This window comes from Pongo abelii, chromosome 15, assembly GCF_028885655.2.
Source record: "Pongo abelii isolate AG06213 chromosome 15, NHGRI_mPonAbe1-v2.0_pri, whole genome shotgun sequence".
In the NCBI taxonomy this organism is placed as follows: Eukaryota; Metazoa; Chordata; class Mammalia; order Primates; family Hominidae; genus Pongo; species Pongo abelii.
The window spans coordinates 111,261,235-111,288,722 of record NC_072000.2 but is presented as its reverse complement, the minus strand read 5'-3'; the positions used below and the strand labels follow the sequence as shown (position 1 = coordinate 111,288,722).

The 27,488-nt window shown below is 43.4% G+C and overlaps 4 gene segments (V, D, J or C); all 4 read left to right on the top strand.

The window, feature by feature from the left end:
* The first annotated feature begins 2,287 nt into the window (after positions 1-2,287).
* Positions 2,288-2,832, top strand: LOC100446599 (immunoglobulin heavy variable 4-59-like). The segment is given in 2 exon segments: positions 2,288-2,364; positions 2,447-2,832. Coding segments are annotated over 2 exon segments (432 nt in total).
* Positions 2,833-7,121: 4,289 nt separating this feature from the next.
* On the top strand, positions 7,122-7,569 carry LOC100935981 (immunoglobulin heavy variable 1-58-like). The segment is given in 2 exon segments: positions 7,122-7,167; positions 7,253-7,569. Coding segments are annotated over 2 exon segments (363 nt in total).
* An 11,551-nt stretch (positions 7,570-19,120) lies between these two features.
* Positions 19,121-20,363, top strand: LOC129049886 (immunoglobulin heavy variable 4-39-like). The segment is given in 3 exon segments: positions 19,121-19,261; positions 19,337-19,714; positions 20,224-20,363. Coding segments are annotated over 3 exon segments (585 nt in total).
* Positions 20,364-26,483: 6,120 nt separating this feature from the next.
* On the top strand, positions 26,484-27,238 carry LOC100446017 (immunoglobulin heavy variable 4-59-like). The segment is given in 2 exon segments: positions 26,484-26,560; positions 26,643-27,238. Coding segments are annotated over 2 exon segments (642 nt in total).
* The last annotated feature ends 250 nt before the right edge of the window (positions 27,239-27,488 follow it).

Here is a 27,488-nt window from a genome sequence, read left to right as displayed (position 1 = left end):
GCCTGGGTTTCCTGTCATGGACTAGGGTTGCCTTGTTAGCAAATTACCCCAGGGACCTTCTCTATATTTCAAATTCTGTAATAACATTTGATGTCGTCTCTGACTGCAAAATGTCCCCCCAACTTTGTATCTTTTATTTTGTAACAGGAGGACATATCCTCACCCTGCAGAAGCCTGACTGCACTTTGGGGGTAGAAATGACCTGCCTTGATCTCATTGATCACTGTCCTGAGGAAAATACCCCACAGGGGACCCCGATGACTCCAGCAATGGCTCTGCCTCAAAACCATTGAAGAGTCCTTCCTTTCATTAGAGGTGACCTCAGCACCTGGGCTTGAGCACAAGCCATACCACAGAAATCACAAAGCAGCAGCTTGACCCCTGATCCAGGTGCATTTTCTCACATTTAGAGGCTGGGAGAGGGGTGTATTCTCAAGGTCAACACACTCTTTGTGGATTTTTACACAGAACACCTGCTTTTACTTTATTTCATTTGAAGATAAATGAACAAATGTGCATCTACAAATGATTGTAATTTTCACATTTATTCCAATTCCAATATTTCTGAATTCTGCATAATGTCCTGGCACAAGGTTGTGTTTTCTATGGATATTTTTCAACAAACCAAGAAAATGCATTTTCCAATTTCCCTGTTTTTCCTCCATGTGCAGAGACCTTGAGTAGAGCACGTCTGACTGTGTTTGTCTGTTTTCACGCTGCTGATGAAGACATACCAGAGACTGGGAAACTTACAGTAGAAAGAGTTTTATTGGACTTACAGTTCCACATGGCTGCCAAGGCCTCACCACCATGGTGGAAGGTGAAAGGCACATCTGACATGGCGGCAGACAAGAGAAGAAAGCTTGTGCTGGGGTCTCCCCTTTTTGAAACCATCAGATCTCATGAGACTCATTCACTATTAAGAGAACAGTGCAGGAGAGATCCACTCCCATAACTCAGTCACCTCCCACTGGTCCCTCCCACAACATTGAGAATTATGGGAGTTACACATCAAGATGAGACTTGAGTGGGGACACATCCGACCCATATCATTCCACCCCAGGTTCCCTCCCAAATCTCATGTCCTCACATTTCAAAACCAATCATGCCTTCCCAACAGCTCCCCAAAGTATAAACTCATTTCATCATTAACTCAGAAGTCTACAGTACAATGTTTCTTCTGAGACAAGGCAAGTGCCTTCCACTTATGAGCCTGTAAATTCAAAAGCAAGTTACAAGCATTGGGTAAACACACCCATTCCAAATGACAGTAATTGGCCATAACAAAAAGGCCTCATGCAAGTTCAAAATCCTGCAGGGCAGTCAAATCATAAAGCTCCACAATGATCACCTGTAACTCCCCTTCTCACATCCGGGACATGCTGATACAACAGCTGAGTTCCAATGGACTTGGGCAGCTCCACCCCTGTGGCTTTGCAGGGTACAGCCTCCCTCCTGGCTGCTTTCACAGGCTGCTGTTCAGTGTCTGTGGCTTTTCCAGGCACAAAGTGCAAACTGTCAGTTACCATTCCAGGGTCTGGAGGATAGCAGCCCTCTTCTCACAGCTCCACTAGGTAGTGCCCCAGTAAGGATTCTGTGTGGGAGCTCTGGCCTTATATTTCCCTTCTTCACTGCTGCGGCAGAGGTTCTCCATGACTGATCCACCATTGCAGCAAACTTATGACTGGACATCCATGTGTTTTCATACATCTTCTGAAATCTAGGCAGAGGTTCTCAAACCCCAATTCTTAGCACCCTTTCCATAATGGTTCATTTTTTTGGCCTGCTCATTACTGGTATTTTTCGAAGGAATCTCACCTGAATCTTTACTCTTTTGTATTTTGTCTCCATGACAATGTTGGGAAGTTTTACCTCCACCATCATAACATGATCTAGTGATCTCACACATTTGTGGCAAACAATACCTACAAATTCAGAAGCTCTTTGTTTTTCTTTCCATGAAATATAATTCTTTCTGTTCTGTGTATAAGCATATCTTAGCAACCCTGTACACACCCACATAAATGTCTACAAGCCTATGAATTATTCTCTGTAAATAAAAATTTATCTCTCTTCCTGAGGGGAGGCCCCAGGAAGAGAACTGAGTTCTCAAAGGGCACAGCCAGCATCCTACTCCCAGGGCGAGCCCAAAGGACTGGGGCCTCCCTCCTCCTTTTTCACCTGTCCATACAAAGGCACCACCCACATGCAAATCCTTACTTAAGCACCCACAGGAAACCACCACACATTTCCTTAAATTCAGGGTCCAGCTCACATGGAAATGCTTTCTGAGAGTCCTGGACCTCCTGTGCAAGAACATGAAACATCTGTGGTTCTTCCTCCTCCTGGTGGCAGCTCCCAGATGTGAGTGTCTCAGGGATCCAGACATGAAGATGTGGGAGGTGCCTCTGAGCCCAGGGCTCACTGTGGGTCTCTCTGTTCACAGGGGTCCTGTCCCAAGTGCAGCTGCAGGAGTCGGGCCCAGGACTGGTGAAGCCTTCGGAGACCCTGTCCCTCACCTGCGCTGTCTCTGGTGGCTCCATCACTAGTTACTCCTGGAGCTGGTTCCGGCAGCCACCAGGGAAGGGACTAGAGTGGATTGGATATATCTATTACAGTGGGAGCACCAACTACAACCCCTCCCTCAAGAGTTGAGTCACCATGTCAGTAGACACGTCCAAGAACCAGTTCTCCCTGAAGCTGAGCTCTGTGACCGCCGCGGACACAGCCGTGTATTACTGTGCGAGAGACACAGTGAGGGGAGGTGAGTGTGAGCCCAGACAAAAACCTCCCTGCAGGGAGGCGGAGGGGGCGGCCGCAGGTGCTGTTTAGGACCAGCAGGGGGCGCGCGGGGCCCACAGAGCTGGAGGCCGGGTCAGGAGCAGGTGCAGGGAGGGCGGGGCTTCCTCGTCTGCTCTGTGGTCTCCCTCCTCGCCAACACCTCGCTGTCCCCAGGGTTCCTCTTTCTTTATTATCTGTGGTTCTGCTTCCTCACATTCTTGTGCCAGGAAAGAAATGAGGAAGACAAATTTTCGTCTGTAGTTGAAGTTTCACCAATTACTAGGAACTTTCCTACAACTTCCTGCATGGCCCATTATAGCTTACTGATTAAAAAATATATATTCTAACCCTTCTCACCATCTCTTCATTTGTGTCATCAACTGAATTGTGCCCTCTTTGAAATTCATATGCTGAAACCTTAAATTCGATGAATCTATATTGGAATTTTAATGAAATAATTAAGGTTAAATGTGGTCATAAGTGTAAGACCCTAATGCAATAGACGTGTTGTCTTTATAAGAAGAGGAAGAGACAGCAGAGACCTCTCACTTTTCACGTGCAGGCATAGAAGAGGCCATGTGGAGACGTCATGCACTAGAAGGTGGCCCAGTGCAAGCCAGGGAGAAGCCACGCCAAGAACCAACCCTGCCAGCACATTGATCTTCAACATTCAGACTGCAGAATTTTAAGAAAATCAATATTTGTTGTTTAAGCCACCCACTCCTTATTGTCTTCTTATGAAGATCCGCACAGACTAATACCACATAACTCTGTTAGCGCTGTCCCCTGAGTGGAGAATCAGCCCCCTGAGGCTGGGCACATCTCTCAGATTTCCACATCAAGTAGGCAAAAAAATAGTAGTTCTGATTTAAAAACTTGTCATGTCCCTGTTGGCCAACTTCTGGGCAAGGTCTTTTAAAGAAGCCCTGGGGGCTTTGTTACAGAATTTGTCTTTTACCTTTTATTAGGACATAACTAATGGACAATGAGTACCAGTTGGATGCAGACTGACCACTGACTATCTTCAGCTGTCTCCTAAGTATGCCACAGAAAACCACACCAACATTACTCTATGTCTTCAACTTTATAAATTTGCATGGATTGGTATTTAAGGCAGGCCCAGCGTTGAAGAACTCCTTTAGTTTTTGCTTCTCTGGGAAAGGTCTTATCTCTCCTGGCCTTGGTCTTCAAGTTTCAGCAATTCTGGAAAGCCAAGGATGCCTCCATCTCCTCCTCCATGCTCTGCTACTCACCTGAGAACAGCTTTCTCATTGGAATGTCTTCTGTTTAAGGAATAAGAGTCCCTGTTTCAGGCTTGGGTGCCTGAGTGCATCTACTAGATCCAGCCCAGGACTGGAGATACTTTCCAGAACACAACATCACCTGAGACATGACCAGTCACACTGTTTCACTTTCACAATTTCTGCTTCCTCACGAGAAAATTACAACTGCAGAGACTTTTTCATAAGCGTTGTGCCATGTCCTTTCTCTGTTTTCTTGCCTATTCATTTCTGTGAGACCAGGTGCCACATCTATGTAATCAGGTTAGAATCCTGCCTCCAGTAACACATGAAGGGGACCTTTGGTTGTACTTTTGGTCTTTGCTCCAAAATGTAAAGATTACAGAAGTCATCACCCTCATTCTTACACCAAGAATCATCTGCAAAATCTGATCTTCAATACATTTTAGAATTCATCAAATGAATGAAATTCCATTTTTTAAATTACCACTCCAAAAACTGGAGAGATGGGCATGTCCAGAATGGCAGTTGACAGTTGCTTAACTGGAAGAGAAGCTGCAGAAGCCACAAGCTGTTGAAGGCACTTACATGGTTAGCACTATAGACGTCTGCAAGACAGATGTGGACTAGGGTGAAATGACAGTTCCAGAGAGCCACACACTCCTCAGTCTTCTGGAATTTCCCTCCAGAAATCTCCAGAATCTAAAAAATACAATCCAAATATGTTTCCTATGGGTCAGAATTGGGGAAGTTTAATTACCGAAAAATATACCAGTATACCAGGAGACTTCTCCAAAAGATCCTGCAGGGAAGAACTTTTCCAGAAGAAAAATCAGCCCATTCCAGATCCCTCTCCACTTCCTCCATTATTATACAAATGAGTAAAATTAGCCAATAGGGTAAGATGTAAACAAATAGTCCAGGGAATGTGAAACCACAAAAAAGAGTAAAGATGAAAATTCAGCTTTTCCCCTGGAAACGCCTGGTCAAAGTCACAACCCAGAAGAGGAAGCTGATCGAGTCTCTAGGTTTCCATGGTCAGAACAGGCAGTGCTGACCTGCACTGCACAATCCTTTCTAACCAGGATGATGGTCTGGATTAAATATGAGGGTGTGGCAATGCACAGACTCTGAGGAGAACATAGGGACACTAAAAAAGCAATGGCAGAGAGTTAGACAAGGATAGTAGAGCAATATGAAGCCTCTGACTTCAACATTTTTAAAAACAAGATCTTGGAAACTCCCTCGTTCACCTCAGCTTCTTTTATCATGAAGACTTTGCAAGGTTCTTAGCTGAGACAAAGAAAATAACAACCTGCATGCATTTGTGAAGTCTCCACTTGTATCCTGTTTGCTTTAGATCTCTAGGAGAAAAAAGTCAGATACCTCAGCCTAGTATCAGTGTAGGAGGCACTTTCTACAGGCGAGGCACTAGAAGGAAGGGAAAACGTGTGTTATTGGAATAGTGGATATGAAGTGTGCTCTCATCTGAAAGCATCTCCACCTGCTGGAAATCTCAAATGCAACATTCAACTGCAAGAAACAAGGCACATCCACATCTCCTGGAAGATTTTGGATTCATTGTCCACTGATTCAGTGCAACTGGAGTTTCAGAGAAGGGGCTCCCTCCTGTGTCATAGCATCCTTGCTTTGAGTTTCCTTATAGAGTTCATTAGATTTAGCAAAGCTAATCAATTCTTCCAAGAGATGGTGTCAGCAGCGTATGCTGTCACTGAAGGAGTATTCTAAACCAGAACAAAGCCATTTCATGTTAGGCTAGGGAAGCTGGGGGAAGATGCTTTGTGAGCCCCACAGGAACTTCCTCGCAAGGCAAGGGCTGGGCTGGAGGGAGCGCGCAGAAGCCACCCGGCACAGGTTCCATCCCTGGAGCGGTGCACAGGAGGCTGGGGGTGAGGTTCCCTCTCAGCACCTGTGTCTTCCTTTGGCAACAAAAAAAATCCTAAGTGTTCAAGAAGTTGCTGATATGTCTTTAAATATCCTGTTACATCAGAACCATTCATATAACTTAAGGCAACCAAAACTATTTTTTAAAGTGGGTTCCAAGGACTGTAAGTATCCTAATATTGAGGGTATAAAGGATAGGAATGGTTTTACTAATTGAAAGGATACAGAATTGTGGGAGTCACTATATTCCTATGAATTAAAAATTCAGATTTCAGTGTTAAGTAATGTTGCCTACATTGTGTGAGTGACAGGGCAGTGGTGGATCTGAGAGTGTGGCAGGTGCACAGACCTAGTGAGTCAGAAATCAATATGGAAAGATGAGGATCTATGGATATGAACTGAAAGTATGTAAACAGTTCATGAAATTCTATTAAATAGAGTAGGAAATAAAACCCAAACTTATCCAAAACCCAAATTCCTTGACGATTATCTTGGGAGCAATGAGTTAATCAGAAACCCACTTCTCTTACATCTTCTGATTCCTATTGTCCATGAGATGAGAAATTCAGCTCTAATTATGCATCACAGGGCAAATCTGTAAACCAAGAGTGTTTCTATTGAAGATCTTGGTGGATCAGGATGCCAGGCAGGTGCTGGAGACACTGTCTCAGGATTGCCCAGATGATCTCAGGGGGACATGCTGGACACTCACGTGGGACATCAGCAGTCACTTTCTCAGAGTCACCAGTGAGCTGTGCTGGTGCCTGATGGGACTAGGATGGGGTCAAGGCACCTTCTCAGTGTCATAGAGAGTGATGGTTCCAGAAATCATCCAGGTGGTCTATTCGCTAGTCAAATATAGGTTCACAGTGAGGAGCATGTCCACTGGGTGCTTGGTCTTCAGTGAAAGGATGTCTGGCCACCAAAAGTTTGTAAATGGAGCAGGGCATGCATTTCCTCAAGGAGGATTAGGGCTTGAAGCATCAGCATCCCACCCTTGTAAGGCTGATGTGTCATTTACCTTCCCTTTCTTATCCTGAATCAGGGTCTTCAGCTATGAAATGCTCTGACTCATGAATATGCAAATAACCTGAGATCCACTGAGGTAAATATGGATATTTGTCAGCTCTGGGAGCATCACCCAGAAACCACATCCCTCAGCTAGAGAAGCCCCAGACAGCACAGCTCCTCACCATGGACTGGATTTGGAGGATCCTCTACTTGGTGTCAGCAGCGACAGGTAAGGGGCTGCCAAGTCCCAGCAATGAGGAGGAGATTGATTCCAGTCAAGGTGGCTTTCACTCACTCCTGTGTTCTCTCCACAGGTGCCCACTCCCAGGTCCAGCTGGTGCAGTCTGGGCCTGAGGTGAAGAAGCCTGGGTCCACAGTGAATGTCTCCTGCAAGGCTTCTGGATACACCTTTACTAGCTCTGCTATGCAGTGGGTGCGACAGGCTCCTGGACAAGGCCTTGAGTGGATAGGATGGATCATCGTTGGCAGTGGTAACACAAACTACGCACAGAAGTTCCAGGGAAGAGTCACCATTACCAGGGACACGTCCACAAGCACAGCCTACATGGAGCTGAACAGCCTGAGATCCGAGGACATGGCCGTGTATTACTGTGCGGCAGACACTGTGTGAAAACTCACATCCTGAGTGTTTCAGAAACCCCGGGAAGGAGGCAGCTGTACTAGCATGGAGGAGATGACAAAGATTATGAGATTGAAGATTTTCTTAGAAAATGACATTAAGTCATTAAAGAAAAACAACAACATAAATGTGTATTTGAGAAATTTTAATTATTTGAGAGATTTTTCATACAACATTTATTCTGTAAGCTATTTCAGGCATTGGAATATGAATCCAATTAATAAAGCTGATATAGACATCTTCTGAACGTATCTTTGTAAACATCAATTTCTGAATCAGTGTTGTAAATATTTTACAACACAGACACAAGTTCACATTTTTACTCTACTTTTATCTCTATTTTTAAAAAATGCCAAAAAGAATCTTATTTTGTGCATTTTGAATTCCCACCGTCAATGCATGATAATTCTCGGTTTTCCTCATTCAAGTTGCCATTTATCATTAAGAGTATTGTGTGTTTTAACCATTCTAATAGGTGAGTAATGTTACCTAATCTTTATTTAAATGCATATGTCCCTAAAAAAATTCATATTTAACAATATTTGTATAATTTTTGGTGAGATGTCTCTCATGATATTTGGTTCATTTTTAACTGCATTTTTATAAGTTGAAAGTATGCTTGCATATTGATTATAAAAGTCATTTAACAAATATGCGACTTGGAATTTTTTTCTCCAATTCTGCGGTTGTCTTTTACTCCCTAATCCCTGTGTATTGCAGAAAAATGTGTGTGTGTGTGTGTGTGTGTGTGTTCGTACAAATTTAGATTAAAAACAAGTAAATTTTTATTCATTTAAAGATGATGTCTTTGGCATTATATCTGAAATCTCATTATAAAATACACTAATAGTGATTATTTTTTCCATGTCTCTAATCTCAGGACGCCATCAACTCATGAGTATTTAACCTTCCCTTTCTGATTGGAGGACTATCCACCTGAGATATTTGGAATACTTCTGTAAGGAGATGTGTCCTTCCCATTATTTCTTTATTTAGTCGTCTATGGATGTTCGTATTGGTTTATGGATGTCTATTTCATACTCTGAAGAAGATCCTTGCTACATTATTCGTTTGGTTGTTCAAATCACCACAGCTTTATTAGGTGCTGGGAGCTCATTTAGTTTGAATCCTGCATCCTTACAGCACACTTCATCTTTTTTTAAAAGCATTTCCCTGTTTCCAAGTATTACAATAAATTTTAAGCTTCTTTTCTACGTTACCATTTTTGTACATAGAATCAGCCATTTTTCTAAAGACTGCTTGTTTCTGATGTTAAAGAATAGTATTAAAATTTAAAAATATGGTACTGGGTATGTGTGTTGTTAATGTGGTATAAGTACTTCTAGGACATCCCAACCAATTGGCCTAGTATATGTGCATGTTTATATGAACCCATGTTTATGGACACATCGAAACTGTTTATGTATCTAATCTTCTGTAACTTGATTACATTAAAACTGAGCACACACTGGTCTCTCCACCCAACTATGCTGCCACATGGACCTTTCTAGCTTTCCTTCCTTGACTCTCCATAAGCACCCACGGCTAAGTGAGGAACCCCCCATCCCACCATACGCCATTTGATTACTTAGCTGCACAATTTCAGGACATGCCCAGCAGTATCAGAAATGTAAAGCTGTACCCCTGTTGAAAACATGTTTATCTACTAGAACAGAGTGCTTATGTGCAGTTTCTTTACATTTTAAACTTATAGAATTTCCTCATTTTTAAAGGTGCTTAGGTCAGCAGTTTCATTTTCCACTTTCCTCAGTGAAGTCATTTCAATGACAATGTATAACGTCATTTATTTGAAATTCTTTCGAAGCCAAAACTATAGTCAGGTAAACATATAGAGGATATTCAAGGAATTTAGAGAGTTGGTATAGAATAAGTAAAAATGGCACTGTTTAAGAAGAGCAAAATTATTTTTAGTGATATACAATTGTTGAGACATGAATGACACGATTAATTTGGCTAAGCTCATACTTTTGTGACAGAAAATATAAACCTAAATATATACAATTTTTGTAAAAAAAAATTTGTCAGTTCATTAACTTCAGGATTAAATGCAGACTGTATAAAATTATCTAATAACTTATTTGGTGAGGGTGGGGATATCACCATATGCATGCAACAAAGAATGAAGTAATTTTCCTCATTTGCATATAAGATGTTACCATTCACTAAAGACCTTTAATAAAAAAATCAATTTTCTAGGCGATCCAGGTTTTTTTCCTTCTTCCAGCAAATAACCCATAGGATTCTTTTCTTTCCTTGGTTGAAAGATTTTCTACAAGCTTCAGCACACTTCAGGCATACACCGTCCCTGAATGGGCATTTACCCTCAGATGGGTACACACACCTGTCAACATGGGGACTCTTCTGTCAGACAAACACACCTTTACTCATGTGGATTCTTCCTTCAGACAAACACACATGTCCCCACATGGACTCTTTCCTCAGACTACCACATAGGTCCTTACATTTACTCTTTCCTCAGAAAACAGACATTTCCTCATGTGGACTCTTGTCTCAGACAAACAAACATGTCTCCATGTGAACTCTTCCATCAGATAAGTACGTGTATTTCCACATTGACTGTTTCCTTACACAAGCACATATATCCACTATTGATCTGTTTTGTGAGAAAGGTATCCCTTTTCTCTGGAAATGTATTTTTATGTTCTCACTGGACATACTTTTTGATAATGTTTGCTACTATGAAAATACCTGAACACCGACCATACTAGAGAATAAAAAAGAGTAATAAGCAGATTAACCCTGTGCATCCAGACCCAGGAGTCCTTTGATCCTGCCCTCCCTGAAATGTAGACACAGAGGATGGATGAACAATGCTGAGCAGTGCACCCATGGCCACAAAAGGAAAGATATCGAAATGTGTCCCCTCCCCTCCTCATGAAAGGCAGCTCATCCGCTTTTCCTTCAGGCCCTGGTGAGGAGCCACCCCATATATGTTCCCTTGCTCAGTGTCCACACCATGGGGTGTGCACTGATCTGGGTTTCCCTTCTCATCACCCTCAATATTAGTGTCCCTTGTGAATCAGGTCCAGCTGCAGCTGCTCCACATGAGGCCGTTCTTCCATTTCCTCTGTGTTTGTAGAAGTCCTGTGTGAAGTTTACTGATGGAGTCAGAGGGGAAAATTGTACACCCCAGCGGTTCACTGAGACTCTCCTGCAAAGCCTGTGATGTCACATCTACTGGCTACAGTATGAGCTTGGTCCAGCAGGTTTCATGACACAGATTAGTGCGGGTGACAACAGTGAGTGATCATGTGGGAGTTCTCAGAGTTACTTTCCATGGGTTCAAGTAAATTAACAGTCCCAAGCAACACCCTTTCAACTGCAGTCTACCTTAAAATGACCAACCTGAAAGCCAAGGACAAGGCCGAGTATTACTGTGAGGGACACAGGAGAGGGAACATCTGCGTGAGCCCAGATGCCAAATCCTCTACAGGGAGACAGGAGGGAACTGCGTGGTAGATGCTGCTCATCACTACCAAGTTGCACTCAGAGCTAGCAGGGGTACTCAGAACCACAGATGGCGCTCAGGACACAATGGGGGCTCAGAACCACCAGGGGGCGTTCAGAACCACCAGGGGTTGCTCAGGACACCAGGAAGTGCTCAGAACCACCAGGGGACACTCAAGACACCAGGGTGCGCTCAGAACCACCAGGGTGCGCTCATGACACCAGGGGGTGCTCAGAACCACCAGGGGTGGTCGGGACACCAGAAGGTGCTTACAACAACAGGGGACGCTCAGAACCACCAGGTGGCCCTTAGGACACCAGGGGGAGTTCGGAACCACCAGGGGGTGCTCAGAACCAACATGGGGGGTTCAGGACACCAGCAGTCGCTCAGAACCAAGAGGGAGCAATCAGGACAACAGGGGTTGCTCAGGACCACCAGGGGGAGCTTAGGACATCAAGGAGCACTCAGAAGCACCAGGGGGCACTCCAGGACACCGTGGCGGGGCGAAGGCACTGAGAACCACCAAGGGGTGCTCAGGACATCAGTGTCCTCTTAAAAGGGCTCTCCACATCAGGAGCCTGTGAGGCTATGGTTTTCTTTTAGCCTTTGGTGATTCCTGACCTGGGCAAGCAAAAGTCTTTCCCAGAACTTCTCACCATTAATTCCTTGTAAATCCATGATTTCTTACCTACAATACATTAGTTTAGAACACAGATTTTTTTTTTCTAGACGGAGTCTTCCTCTGTTGCCAGGCTGGAGTGCAGTGGTGCCATCTCGGCTCACTGCAACCTCTTCTTCCCAGGTTCAAGTGATTCTCCTGCCTCAGCCTCCAGAGTAGCTGGGAATACAGGCATGTGTCTCCATGCCCAGGTAATTTTTGTATTTTTAGTAAAGACGGGGTTCACCATGTTGGCCAGGATGGTCTCAGTCTCTTGACCTCGTGATCCGACCACCTCGGCCTCCCAAAGTGCTGGGATTACAGATGTGAGCCACTGTAACCCAATCACAACAGGGATTTAATTCAACTTTTTTTTCTTTCTTTCTCTTTCTTTCTTTCTTTCTTTCTTTTTTTTTTTTTTTTTTTTTTGAAACCTCGTCTCGCTCTTCTCATCCAGGCTGGAGTGCAGTGGCACGATCACGGCTCAATGCAATTTTGGCCTCTAGGGTTCAAGCAGCTCTCCTGCCTCAGCCTCCAGAGTAGCTGGGATTACAGATGTTTGCTACCATGCCCGGCTAATTTTTGTACTTTTACTAGAGATGGGGTTTCGCCATGTTGGCCAGGCTGGTCTCGAGCTTCAGACCTCAGGTGATCCACCTGCCTCAACCTCCCAAAGCACTGGGGTTACAGGTGTGAGCCACCACATGCTAATTGAATTTTTAATGCTGCGTATTTTCTGAGTAATACTAGCAATGATCTCTCAGGACAATTCTTAAAAGAGGTTATTTATATATTTTATTTATTAAAAATAATACTATTATTAAAAGATTAAATTTGTTTAAATCGCACCTGTAATCCCAGCACTTTGGGTGGCTGAGGCAGGCAGATCACTTGATCTCAGGAGTTTTAGAAGAGGCTAGCAACAGAGTGAGATCCTTTCTATACAAAAAAGAAAAAAAGATAGCTGGCTGTGATGCTGCCTGTGGTCTCAGGTGCTTGTAAGGCTGAGGTGGGAGTATCCCTTAAGACTGGGAGGTTGAGACTGCAGTGAGCTGTGATTGTCCCACTGCACTCCAGCCTGGTTGGCCGAGTGAGACCCTGTCTTAAAAAATATGTATCCTCAATACAAACTGTTTCCATGAATAGAGTTTTGTTTTTTTGTGCTGTGATTTTCAAGCAATTGTATTTGTTTTCTAACTTTAACTCAGCATATGCATGGTGTTTGGTTTCTTTTTCTTTCATCTGCTGTTTGTGGAAATTAAACAGCACTTTAAAGGCTCTTGTTCTCCACTTTGTTTGGATTCTGGCGTCCTGTTTTGCAGACTATTTCTCCATCTTCCCTTCTTCTTTGAAAGTCTTTTATCTTCCTCAGTCTCCATGCAGGAAAAAGAATGTCCCTTTACTTCTGACCTCCAAGTCTGGTGAACAGTTCCCTTCTCTTCATAATCACGGAAGCCAACCAAGTTTAGGAGGATAATGGTTCTCCTTACAGTATGCTAATCTACCTGCAGACTCTCCGCCCTCCTCACCATTTTCTAGGGTCCTGCAGACATCATACCCCATTCCCTTCCTTCCCTAAGTACCACAAAGAGGGCTCTGCAGCTACTGCTGCCCTCTGTGTGCTCAGCCCTGGGGCTCACTAGTGTTTTAATGATGAAGTCCAAATCCCCATATGCTTGCACCCTCTCAGACCACGCTCTAGGAAGCTGCCATTGTGAGTGACTCCTGGAAAGTATGGGCTTGGTTCAGTTTCATGCTGCTGCATGTTATCTATTATAAAGGCATATTGGCAAATAAAGACTAGAGTTTGTATTGAATATTCATTCCAAAAAGTTTTTTTCAGAACTTTTCAAATAAAAAAGTTTTATTCTGCCTAGTTTGAAAACTACCATCTAAATTCAACAAATAATGCAATACAATTTTAAAAGTGATGTTTGTCTTATTAGTTATTCAATTTATTAATAACAGACTGAGATTTAAAATACATACCATTGCACATTTAAGTGACATGCTTGAGAAGAATGGCATTGACATTCAGTTTTACCAAAACATGTATTTAAATATATTTGTCTTTTTAATATTGGAATAGGCAGACATACACATAGAAAAGCATTATTTTGTACTACAACCTCAAACTGCAAACACAATTTAAATTCAATTAAATAATAAGAATAATATGAAACAAATGGGTGTGTTGTTTTGGTGTTTAGATATACATTCACTTTTGCATGGGCACATGTATGTGTCTTTGCTGGGCTGTTGTGTATGTATGTGTGTTTGTATGACCATGGAGTTTTAAATACACCACTAAATGACATAGTTTTATTAATCTTGGCCAGGCACAGTGGCTCAGGCCTGTAATCCCAGCACTTTGGGAGGCTTAGGCAGGCAGATCACCTGAGGTCAAGAGTTCGAGACCAGCCTGACCAACATGGCAAACACTCATCTCTATAAAAAATACAAAAATGAGGCAGGCATTGTGGCACACACCTTTAGTCCCAGTGCAACAGGGAAATCTGGGGTCAGAAATCTCTCAAAGAGTCCCTACTGGGACACCACCTAGTGGAGCTGTAAGAAGAAAGTCACTGTCTTCCAGGACTCAGAATGGTAGATCAACCAATAGCTTGCACCGTGTGCCTGGAAAAGCCACAGACACTAAAGGGCATCCCATGAAAGCAACCAGAAGGGAGACTGTGCCCTGCAAAGCCACAGGGGCAGAACTGCCCAAGACCATGGGAACCCACCTGTGCATCAGGTAACCTGGATTTGAGACATGAAGTCAAAGAAGATTATTGTAGAACATGAAGATTTGACTGCCCAGCTGGATTTCAGACTTGCATGGGACCTTTAGTTTTCGCCAATTTCTCCCATTTGGAATGGCTGTATTGACACAACGCCTGTACCCGCATTGTGTCTAGGGAGTAACTGACTTGGTTTTGATTTTACAGACTCATAGTTGGAAGGGACTTGTCTTGTCTCAGATGAGATCTTGGGCTGTGGACTTTTGAGTCAAGGCTCAAATGAGTTAGGATTTTGGGGGGCTGTTAGGAAGTCATGAACAGTTTTGAAATGTAAGGACGTAAGATATGAGAGGTGTTAGGGGTGGAACCACGTGGTTTGGCTGTGTCCCTGCTCAAATCTCATCTTGAATTACATATCCCACAATTCCCACTTATCATGGGAGCAACCCAGTGGGAGGTGATTGAATCATGGAGGCAGTTCTTTCTTGTGCTGTTCTTGTGATACTGGGTGAGTCTCAGGAGATCTGATGGTTTTAAAAATGGGAGTTTCCCTGCACATGCCCTCTCTTTGCTTGCTGCTATCCCCATGTAAGATACAACTTGCTCCTCCTTACCTTGCACCATGATTTTGAGGGCTCCCAAGCCGTGTGAACCTGTAAGTCCATTAAACATTTTCCTCTATAAATTACACAGTCTCGGGTATGTCTTATCAGCAACGTGAAAACAGACTAATACATGAAATATCAGTCTCTTAAAATATGTTGTTAGATCTGCATTGACATGGCAAATTCTAATATGGGAGGTAAAATAAGTAATGCATGGACCTTCAGATATTAAGTCATAGGGTTATTATGACTGTGCCCTGAGGGAGTGGACCAGAGGTCGTACGCACTAGTGGCCGTAGCTTTGGCAAAGGGTGTTCATGGGTTTCTGAAAGTTTTGATAATTTTATTTTTAAAATTGAATTTATTATTTATTTCTTCTTCAACATTTCCAGAAGATTGTTGGCAGTAAGGGCAGTGTAGTATTGGAGAAACACTCACGAATTAGAGAGTTATTTTGTAATTATTCTCCTGAGATTTACACGAGTCAATTGAAGTTCATAGGTCACAAGCTGAAATATCAAAGTAAAGAAGCATTCATCAACCATAATGGCTGTAGTTTTTGACAAGGCAGCGCTTCAATTCAGCCAGAAAAAAAAAAGACAACAATAATACTTTTAAATACAGGGGAGTCTGACCTCGGTCTCTCTCTCTCTTATGAAGAAAAAGCTGTGCCACTTCAAGCTCTCAGATAGAATCAACATTGGCAGTGGAACAGCTAATCACTTTCTCCTTAGAAAAGGCTAAGGTCTTAGAGGAATGCAGAGCTGTGTTCATGAAGAAGATGACATTGTTGTGTCTTCTCCTTTGTCGGGTGACTGTGCCCAAGTTGTGTGTTTCAGATGTCAGACACGACCTATAGGGATGGTCGTGGCTGCACGTGACTGACAGGTACTTAGTTTCTGTATCTGTAAGTGCCCCATCCTAGGAGGAGCTACAGGAGTCAGGCCTAGACTGGAAGTGCCCTCACTGACCGTCTGCCCCACCTGTGCAGTCTCTGGCCAGTTCGAGAAAGTTATACCCCTGGAACTTCTTTTGTCAAAAGTACTCCATCTAGTGTGTATGACTTATGGTTCACACCCTTAAGGAAACAGCCATGATCATCCTATGACTTGGTGTCTGGAAGACTCCTGCATTTTTAATTTTACCTCCAATGTTAGACTCTACTTTATCACATGCAGACACCGCAGAATATTTTGAGACATTAATGTGTCATGCTGAAAAATTCAACAGTGCATAAAAGTTGCCTTCCCATCATAGCCAGTAGTTACTACAGAACAAGGGTCTGTCATCCCCTAGGGAAGAGCTATAATGGATAGTGTGCACTGTTAATAGTTACGGGAATTGATCCATCTTGTGGCAAATGTCAACATCTTCTTCTTTTGTAACATTAAATCATATTCTATTGTGCATATATACCACATTGTCTTTATCCATTTGTCTATCTGCTGACACTCAGATTGTTTCCATATCTTGGCTGTTTTTAACAGCGTTTCAATAAATATAGGATGTGGATATCTTTACAAGGTGGTAATTTCATCTCGTTTGTGTAGACTCACAGAAACAGGATTTCTGGTCGGGTAATATTTCTGGTTTTAATTCTTTTAGGAGCCTTTGTACTGCTTTCCACAATTGTGGAAAAGTAGAATGGTATAGCCATTATGAAAAACAATTTCAGTTTTGAGGTATGATCTATAAACAAATAATGTTTGATTATGGCTCTCAATGAGAATATCTACTAAATATAATGGAATTTCCGAAAGATTCCTCACCTTAAAGCAGGGATGGATTATGAATTTGCCTCTTATTTCCCAAAAGCAAAAGATTGTTAGCATGGATGATGGAGGTTGTTGGCAGGTTTCAGGATGATCTCATAAGAGGAGAATCTGTTGGATAAAAATGTTGGGTTTTCAGTCCCATACATACCTACACTCAATATGAAACAACGAAGTCAAGTGAGGATCTAGAACATGTTCACTTGAAACAACAGCACATTCTCAAAGACACCAGTTGCTACAGGGCAAGGGAGATGAACTTTTGAAACAGTGAAGTGTGAACGCACAGTAAGTGATAAAGTTATCACGTTTACACGAAGATTGTTTAATGTGCCAAGGGTTTGTACAGATTAATCATGCACAAATACACAAAACACATTTTTGCATACATAAGTGTCTAGAGAAAAATCTTCTTAGGGAAACTTCTCCAGGTTACACAAATCTGTGTAAGTTGTAGATTTCATCGGTAAGTGTCTCTTCATGAATGCTAGTCTGTTTTTCAAGTTAGGAAATATTATCTGTGTTGGATAATAGGCTTCCAATTGAGTAGATTTCTTAAGTGCTTCTTGAGTTGTAACAAATGAACCAAAAAAAATGATGAACTGGAGTTCCATAGCTGCATTGATAAAAATTTCTTATAAGCTTTCTTTCAATTATTTGAGACCAGTTTTCCTGATTTTCTTTTTCCTCAATAGATAAATTTTCACAAGATTTCAGGAAACCACCTCTCAGGCACTGTAGTTTAAAAGACTAGCTTCCTAGATAAAGTAGCTTCTGTCTAACCATAATGAGCTTATTTCTTCTGCAAAACATCAGGTTTGAGAACTCATTGTTGGGAAGTTTTGCCTCTAGCATTGTAACTTGATCTAGGGCCTGACACATTTGTGGCAAACAATACCTACCAATTCAGAAGCTCTTTGGTTTTCTTTCCAAGAAATATAATTCTTTCTGTTCTGTATATGAGCATATCCTAACATGCCTGTACACACCCACATAGATGTCTGCAAGCCTATGAATTATTCTCTGTAAATAAAGATTTAACTCAATTTCCCTCAATGTTCATAATTCTCCTGAGGGTGAGGAAGGTCTTTCTGGATCTGTTCAAACAAAAGGCCCAGAGACCACCTGGTAGGTAAGGAGCTCACCTGGCTCTGGACGTTGGTTCTGTCTTTCCCCCTCTGTTGTCCCACAGGTCATCCCACTTGTTCAGCTCCTAAGAAGACAGCCCAGATTTGTCCTGATTTTGAAACAGCCCAACTTCTGATGACTCTCCTGTTACCCACATCCATGGAGTTAGATTATTTATTATATAACTCACCAAACTAATGTCAAATGCCCAAGTTGCAATACCACACACCCCAGGGGTTCGTTCATGCAAATCAATGGAGGAAAAAGTCTTTCACAGACAGATGGATCTGAATTGGTAAATATGTGGGTAAGGGCTCTGGGCTTGAGTATCATTGTCCAGCCATGTTTCACAGGGGTGAACCATTAGAGAAGAACCAGAGTTCCTTGTGCTCTGAGAGGGGAGGGCTCACAGAGGTCCTCTGGTTCAAGGGAAGGGTAATTGCAATAATCTTCATGATCGTCATGAGACTATCCTGCAGTGCTGACCCATTATGGAATTTATGTCTGAAGTTGTCACTGCAATACTCAATCTACATATTCTCTACAGAAGTGTTTAGAGGTCAGGTCACAACATCAAGGTCACACATTGAGAAGGATGGAGATATGTCCCACTACCTTCTCCTGAGATCTCAGACAGAATCCCAAATTTCAAAAGGTCAGAGAAAGGCAGCTGTTAGGTGCTTTTTAAAAATGACCCACTTCCTGGGACAAGAGCTTTCCTCTAACTATGATGCATGTTCTGAACTACAATAAACATTGGAAGGATCCAGGATTGTTTGAATTCACTGTCATTATTACATTCAGCTGCTGTTCCAATATGTCCGAAAGGGTAAATGACTATTTAGATGGCCTGGGTGTGTGGTTGGTTTTATATGAATCTTTAAAGGTAGAACAGTATTGACCCTATTCCAAAATCTGTCCTTGATCCATGGTCACACTCATCTCTCAGACCAGCTCCTTCAGCACATCTCTTTACCTGGAAGAAGAGGACTTTGGGCTTGGAGAGGGGAGGCCCCAAGAAGAGAACTGAGTTCTCAAAGGGCACAGCCAGCATTCTCCTCCCAGGGTGAGCCCAAAAGACCAGGGCCTCTCTCATCCCTTTTCACTGCTCCATTCAAAGGCACCACCCACATGCAAATCCTCACTTAGTTACCCACAGGAAGCCACCACACATTTCCTTAAATTCAGGTCCAACTCACATGGCAAATAATTTCTGAGAGTTATGGATCTCATGTGCAAGAAAATGAAACACCTGTCCTTCTTCCTCCTGCTGGTGGCAGCTCCCAGATGTGAGTGTTTCAGGGATGAAGATATGGGAGGCTGTTTCTGATCCCAGGGCTCACTGTGGATCTCTCTGTTCACAGGGGTCCTGTCCCAGGTGCAGCTGCAGGAGTCGGGCCCAGGACTGGTGAAGCCTTCGGAGACCCTGTCCCTCACCTGCGCTGTCTCTGGTGGCTCCATCAGCAGTAGTTACTACTGGGGCTGGATCCGGCAGCCACCAGGGAAGGGACTGGAGTGGATTGGGAGTATCTATTACAGTGGGAGCACCTACTACAACCCGTCCCTCAAGAGTCGAGTCACCATATCAGTAGACACGTCCAAGAACCAGTTCTCCCTGAAGCTGAGCTCTGTGACCTCCGCGGACACGGCCGTGTATTACTGTGCGAGACACACAGTGAGGGGAGGTGAGTGTGAGCCCAGACAAAAACCTCCCTGCAGAGCAGCAGAGCGGGCGGGCGCAGGTGCTGCTTACGACCAGCAGGGGGCGCGCGGGGTGCACAGAATATACAAGGCTGGGTCAGGAGCAGGTGCAGGGAGGGTGGGGCTTCCTCAACTGCTCAGTCGTCTCCCTCCTTGCCAGCACCTCAGCTTTCCCTAGAGGTCCCTCTTTCTTTATTGTCTGTGATTCTACTTCCTCACATCCTTGTGCTACGAAAGAAACGAGGAAGACAAATCTTCGTCTATAGTTGAAGTTTCACCAATTGCTAATAACTTTCCTACAGGTTCCTGCCTGGCCCATTATACGTTATATATATATATATATATATATATATATATATATATATATATATATTTCTAATGCTCCTCACCATCTCTTGTTTTGTGTCATCAATTTAATTGTGCCCTTTTTGAAATTCATATGCTGAAACCCTAAATCCACTGCATCGCTAATGGAATTTTAATGATACAATTAAGGTTAAATGTGGACATAAGTGAGACCCTAATGCAATATATCTGTTGTCTTTATAAGAAGAGGAAGAGACACCAGCGACCTCTCACTTCTCACGTGCACACAGAGAAGAGGCCATGTGGAGACGTAGTGCACTAGAAGGTGGCCCTGTGCAAGCCAGGAAGAAGCCGCACCGAGAACCAACCCTGCCAGCACCTTGATCTTTGATATTCAGACTGAAGAATCGTAAGAAAATCAATATTTGCAATTTAAGCCACCCACTCCTTTTGTCTTCTTACGAAGACCCAGACAGGCTAATACCGCACAACTCTGTTAGCTCTGTCTCCTGGAGGGAGAAGCAGCCCACTGAGACTGGGCACATCTCTCAGATTTTCACATGAATTAGGCAAAAACAGTAGCTCTCATATAAAAGCTGTCATGTCCCTGTTGGGACAAGGTCTTTTAAACAAGCCCTGGGGCTTTGTCACAAAAGTTGTCTTTTATCCTTTATTAGGACATAACTAATGGAAAATGAGTACCAGCTGGATGGAAACTGACCAGTGACCATCTTCTGCTGTCTCATTATTATATCACAGAAAACCACAGCAACATTACTCTATGTCTCCAACTTTCTAAATTTGCACTGAATCCATTGCTAAATGAGGAGCTATATGGGGTCTGAGTTTTGCTACCTTCTTCCCAGTCTTCCCCAATTACCAAGGGCAGAAGAGACTTTCAGCGAAATTTGGCTTTTAAAGCCCACAACACCACATCACTTTTTAAGGTCCAGGAATTTTATTTGGGGGCTGATGAAATGCACGTTTAAATGGAAAACCCTAAAGCACATACAACAGCTGAAGGAATGGCCACTGCCCACCTGAAGGCTAATGAGGCAGATGGTAGGGTACATTCCTCCAAGATGTTCCTGGGCATGTGATGGTTGGATGCCTCATGCATATGAAAACAAGGACTGGACTGAGGTAGAAGCAAGGGCCATATCCTATGGGAAAACAAGAAAAAAATGGGCATCCCTGAAGAGAGTTAATTAGACTTGGAGGGTTTAAGATGAATTTTTTTCCCAAAGTTTTTTAATGTTCTGAGCTAAATATGAATATTTTCTTTTTTTTAATTAGTAAGTTACCCTTAAAACTTAGCTGAGGGGATTTCTGAGCAAAGTGTGGATGGTGGGTTTTTTTTTTTATTACACTTTAAGTTTTCAGGATACAATGTGCAGGTTTGTTACATATGGATACATGTGCCATGTTGGTGTGCTGCACCCATTAACTCCTCATTTACATTAGGTATGTCTCCTAATGCTATCCCTCCCCCCTCCCGCCACCCCCACAGCAGGCCCCAGTGTGTGATGTTCCCCTTCCTGTGTCCATGTGATCTCATTGTTCAATTCCCACCTATGAGTGAGAACATGCGGTGTTTGGTTTTTTGTCCTTACGATAGTTTGCTGAGAATGATGGTTTCCAGCTTCATCCATGTCCCTACAAAGGACATGAACTCATCATTTTGTATGGTTGCATAGTATTCCATGGTGTATATGTGCCACATTTTCTTAATCCTGTCTATCATTGTTGGATATTTGGGTTGGTTCCAAGTCTTTGCTATTGTGAATAGTCCCGCAATAAACATACGTGTGCATGTGTCTTTATAGCAGCATGATTTATAGTCCTTTGGGTATATACCCAGTAATGGGATGGCTGGGTCAAATGGTATTTCTAGTTCTAGATCCGTGAGGAATCACCACACTGACTTCCACAATGGATGAACTAGTTTACAGTCCCACCAACAGTGTAAAAGTGTTCCTATTTCTCCACATCCTCTCCAGCACCTGTTGTTTCCCGACTTTTTAATGATTGCCATTCTAACTGGTGTGAGATGGTATCTCATTGTGGTTTTGATTTGCATTTCTCTGATGGCCAGTGATGGTGAGCATTTTTTCCTGTGTTTTTTGGCTGCATAAATGTCTTCTTTTGAGAAGTGTCTGTTCATATCCTTCACCCACTTTTTGATGGGGTTGTTTGTTTTTTTCTTGTAAATTTGTTTGAGTTCATTGTAGATTCTGGATATTATCCCTTACATTTTAGACCTAAAACCATAAAAATCCTAGAAGAAAACCTAGGCAATACCATTCAGGACATAGTCATGGGCAAGGACTTCTTGTCTAAAACACCAAAGCAGTGACAACAAAAGCCAAAATTGACAAATGGGATCTAACTAAACTAAAGAGCTTTAGCCCAGCAAAAGCAACTACCATCAGAGTGAACAGGCAACCTACAGAATGGGAGAAAATTTATGTACATTTTTAAGCTGAGCAGCATATTTTTAAGTAAAACCTAGAATAATAAAAGAATCCAAACATTTTTCAGCTGCCCAAAAAAAAATATTATGGTAAATGTGTTCACTGGAACACTACTCATCACTTATAATAAATATGTTTCTGGTACACAGAACAACAAAGAAAAATATCTGAGTGTTTATGCCAAGTAAAATAAGCCAGACAAATAAGAATATGTACCATATTACTCCATTTATGAAATTTCTTTTAAATGAAAAAGAATCTAAAGTAATATCCAGAAGATCAGTAGTTACCTGGAAAAAGGGTAGATGAAAGGAAGGGGAAAGGAGGAAACATACAGAAGAACAAGAGAAAATGTTGAGGGGAATTCACTTGTCCAGCTTGGTAATGATGCCTTACATCATGTTGATCAATTGCACACTTTAAATATGTGAGGTCTATTATCTGCCAGTTAACACTCGCAAAATTTATTGCAAGCAGACAAATGAAAAATTAGACAAAGAAAGGGTGGTATAAAGATAGAAAATATATATATTAAATGTCAGAAATGTCTGAGAATTTAACTCCTGAACCCTAGTTCCCTCCTTATTTTTAGGTGAATGGTACAGTGCACCAAAATCACACACATTCTCAGTACAGGAAGTGGGTTACACAAAGTACAAGAGGTATGTCCAATTCTTACCAAGATTTGGTTCAGGGAGTAACAGTGATGAGGAATCACAGGCCCAGATACCGGGACTCACTCATCCCAGACATGAGCTCGTAGACACACACTTAGCCCCTCCTCAATGTGTGGGTTGACTTCCACATATGTAAATGGAGAAACCATTGACTCCTACAGAACATAATTTACACAAATATACAAAAGATAAAATAGTGCAAATATTTATCACAACAAAATTTCCTAATAAGACAGTGTACTTTCCAAATACCATAATTGTCACCCAACTCCTGTGGGGCCATGTCATTTTATCTGGGGTCTGCCATCTCCTCAGGGTTCCCACCCCAGAGCTCTCTATATAGTAGAAGAAAAGCAAATAGGGCCCTCCCTCTGCTGTTGAAAACCAGCCAAATCCTGACCCTGCAGCTCTGGGAGAGGAGCCCAGCCCCAGGATTCCCAGCTGTCTCCACTTGGTCATGAACACTGAACACAGAAGACGCACCATGGAGTCTGGGCTGAACTGGGTTTTCCTTGTTGCAATTTTAAAAGATGATTTATGGAGAATGAGAGACACTGAGTGTGATTGGACATAAGTGACAGAAACAGTGGGTATGTGTGGCAGTTTCTGACCAGGGTGTCTCTGTTTTTGCAGGTGTCCAGTGTGAAGTGCAGCTGGTGGAGTCTGGGCGACGCTTGGTATAGCCTGGGGTGTCCCTGAGACTCTCCTGTGCAGCCTCTGGATTTACCTTCAGTAGCTATGCTATGACTGGGTCCGCCAGGCTCCAGGAAAGGGTTTGGAGTGGGTCTCAGTTATTAGTACAAGTGGTGGTACCAAACTCTACCCAGACTCTGTGAAGGGCCGATTCACCATCTCCAGAGACAATACCCAGAATTCACTGTATCTGCGAATGAGCAGCCTGAGAGCCGAGGACACGGCTGTGTATTACTGTGTGAAAGATGCAGTGAGAAGTCAGTGTGAGCCCAGACACAAACCTCCCTGCGGGATACCGGGGACAACCAGGGAAAGCCTGGGACACTGTGTACTGGGGTGTCTCCAGGGGCAAGTGCAGGTGGTGTAAGCCTGGGTTTCCTGTCATGGACTAGGGTTGCCTTGTTAGCAAATTACCCCAGGGACCTTCTCGAGATTTCAAATTCTGTAATAACATTTGATGTCGTCTCTGACTGCAAAATGTCTCCGCAACTTTGTATCTTTTATTTTGTAACAGGAGGACATATCCTCACCCTGCAGAAGCCTGACTGTCACTTTGGGGGTAGAAATGACCTGCCTTGATCTCATTGATCACTGTCCTGAGGAAAATACCCCACAGGGGGCCCCAATGACTCCAGCAATGCCTCTGCCTCAAAACCATTGAAGAGTCCTTCCTTTCATTAGAGTTGACCACAGCACCTGGGCTTCAGCACAAGCCATACCACAGACGTCACAAAGCAGCAGCTTGACCCCTGATCCAGGTGCATTTTCTCGCCTTTAGAGGCTGGGAGAGGGGTGTATTCTCAACGTCAACACGCTCTTTGTGGATTTTTACACAGAACACCTGCTTTTACTTTATTTCATTTGAAGATAAATGAACAAATGTGCATCTACACATGATTGTAATTTTCACATTTATTCCACTTCCAATATTTCTGAATTCTGCATGACGTCTTGGCACAGGGTTGTGTTTTCTACAGGTATTTTTCATCAAACCAAGAAAATGCATTTTCAATTTCCCTGTTTTTCCTCCATGTGCAGAGACCTTGAGTAGTGCACATCTGACTGTGTTTGTCTGTTTTCACGCTGCTGATAAAGACATACCAGAGACTGGGAAACTTACAGTAGAAAGAGTTTTATTGGACTTACAGTTCCACGTGGCTACCAAGGCCTCACCACCATGGTGGAAGGTGAAAGGCACATCTGACATGGTGGCAGACAAGAGAAGAGAGCTTGTGCTGGGGTCTCCCCTTTTTAAAACCATCAGATCTCATGAGACTCATTCACTATTAAGAGAACAGTGCAGGAGAGACCCACTCCCATAATTCAGTCACCTCCCACTGGTCCCTCCCACAACATTGAGAATTATGAGAGTTACACATCAAGATGAGATTTCAGTGGGGACACATCCGACCCATATCATTCCACCCCAGGTTCCCTCCCAAATCTCATGTCCTCACATTTCAAAACCAATCATGCCTTCCCAACAGCTCCCCAAAGTATAAACTCATTTCATCATTAACTCAGAAGTCTACAGTACAACGTTTCATCTGAGACAAGGCAAGTGCCTTCCACTTATGAGCCTGTAAATTCAAAAGCAACTTTCAAGCATTGAGTAAACACACCCATTCCAAATCACAGAAATTAGCCATAACAAAAAGGCCCCATGCAAGTCCAAAGTCCTGCAGGGCAGTCAAATCATAAAGCTCCACAATGATCACCTGTAACACCCTTTCTCACACTCAGGACATGTTGATGCAACAGCTGAGTTCCGATGGTCTTGGGCAGCTCCACCCCTGTGGCTTTGCAGGGTACAGCCTCCCTCCTGGCTGCTTTCACAGGCGGGTGTTCAGTGTCTGTGGCTTTTCCAGGCACAAAGTGCAAACTGTCAGTGGATCTACCATTCCAGGGTCTGGAGGATAGCAGCCCTCTTCTCACAGCTCCACTAGGTAGTGCCCCAGTAAGGACTCTGTGTGGGAGCTCTGGCCTTATATTTCCCTTCTTCACTGCTGCGGCAGAGGTTCTCCATGACTGATCCACCATTGCAGCAAACTTATGACTGGACATCCATGTGTTTTCATACATCTTCTGAAATCTAGGCAGAGGTTCTCAAACCCCAATTCTTAGCACTCTTTCCATAATGGTTCATTTTTTTGGGCTGCTCATTACTGGTATTTTTCAAAGGAATCTCACCTGAAACTTTACTCTTTTGTATTTTGTCTCCATGACAAGGTTGGGAAGTTTTACCTCCACCATCATAACATGATCTAGTGATCTCAAACATTTGTGGCAAACAATACCTACAAGTTCAGAAGCTCTTTGTTTTTCTTTCCATGTAATATAATTCTTTCTGTTCTGTGTATAAGCTTATCTTAGCAATCCTGTACACACCCACATAAATGTCTACAAGCCTATGAATTATTCTCTGTAAATAAAAATTCATCTCTCTTCCTGAGGGGAGGCCCCAGGAAGAGAACTGAGTTCTCAAAGGGCACAGCCAGCATCCTACTCCCAGGGCGAGCCCAAAGGACTGGGGCCTCCCTCCTCCTTTTTCACCTGTCCATACAAAGGCACCACCCACATGCAAATCCTTACTTAAGCACCCACAGGAAACCACCACACGTTTCCTTAAATTCAGGATCCAGCTCACACGGGAAATACTTTCTGAGAGTCCTGGACCTCCTGTGCAAGAACATGAAACATCTGTGGTTCTTCCTTCTCTTGGGGGCAGCTCCCAGATGTGAGTGTCTCAGGGATCCAGACATGAAGATGTGGGAGGTGCCTCTGAGCCCAGGGCTCACTGTGGGTCTCTCTGTTCACAGGGGTCCTGTCCCAGGTGCAGCTGCAGGAGTCGGGCCCAGGACTGGTGAAGCCTTCGGAGACCCTGTCCCTCACCTGCGCTGTCTCTGGTGGCTCCATCAGCAGTTACTACTGGGGCTGGATCCGGCAGCCACCAGGGAAGGGACTGGAGTGGATTGGATATATCTATTCCAGTGGGAGCACCAACTACAACCCCTCCCTCAAGAGTCGAGTCACCATGTCAGTAGACACGTCCAAGAACCAGTTCTCCCTGAAGCTGAGCTCTGTGACCGCCGCGGACACGGCCGTGTATTACTGTGTGAGATACACAGTGAGGGGAGGTGAGTGTGAGCCCAGACACAAACCTCCCTGCGGGGAAGCGGAGGGGGCGGACGCAGGTGCTGCTCAGGACCAGCAGGGGGCGCGCGGGGCCCACAGAGCTGGAGGCCGGGTCAGGAGCACGTGCAGGGAGGGCGGGGCTTCCTCATCTGCTCTGTGGTCTCCCTCCTCGCCAACACCTCGCTGTCCCCAGGGCTCCTCTTTCTTTATTATCTGTGGTTCTGCTTCCTCACATTCTTGTGCCAGGAAAGAAATGAGGAAGACAAATTTTCGTCTGTAGTTGAAGTTTCACCAGTTACTAGGAACTTTCCTACAAGTTCCTGCATGGCCCATTATAGCTTACTGATTAAAAAATATATATTCTAACCCTTCTCACCATCTCTTCATTTGTGTCATCAACTGAATTGTGCCCTCTTTGAAATTCATATGCTGAAACCTTAAAATCGATAGATCTATATTGGAATTTTAATGAAATAATTAAGGTTAAATGTGGTCATAAGTGTAAGACCCTAATGAAATAGACGTGTTGT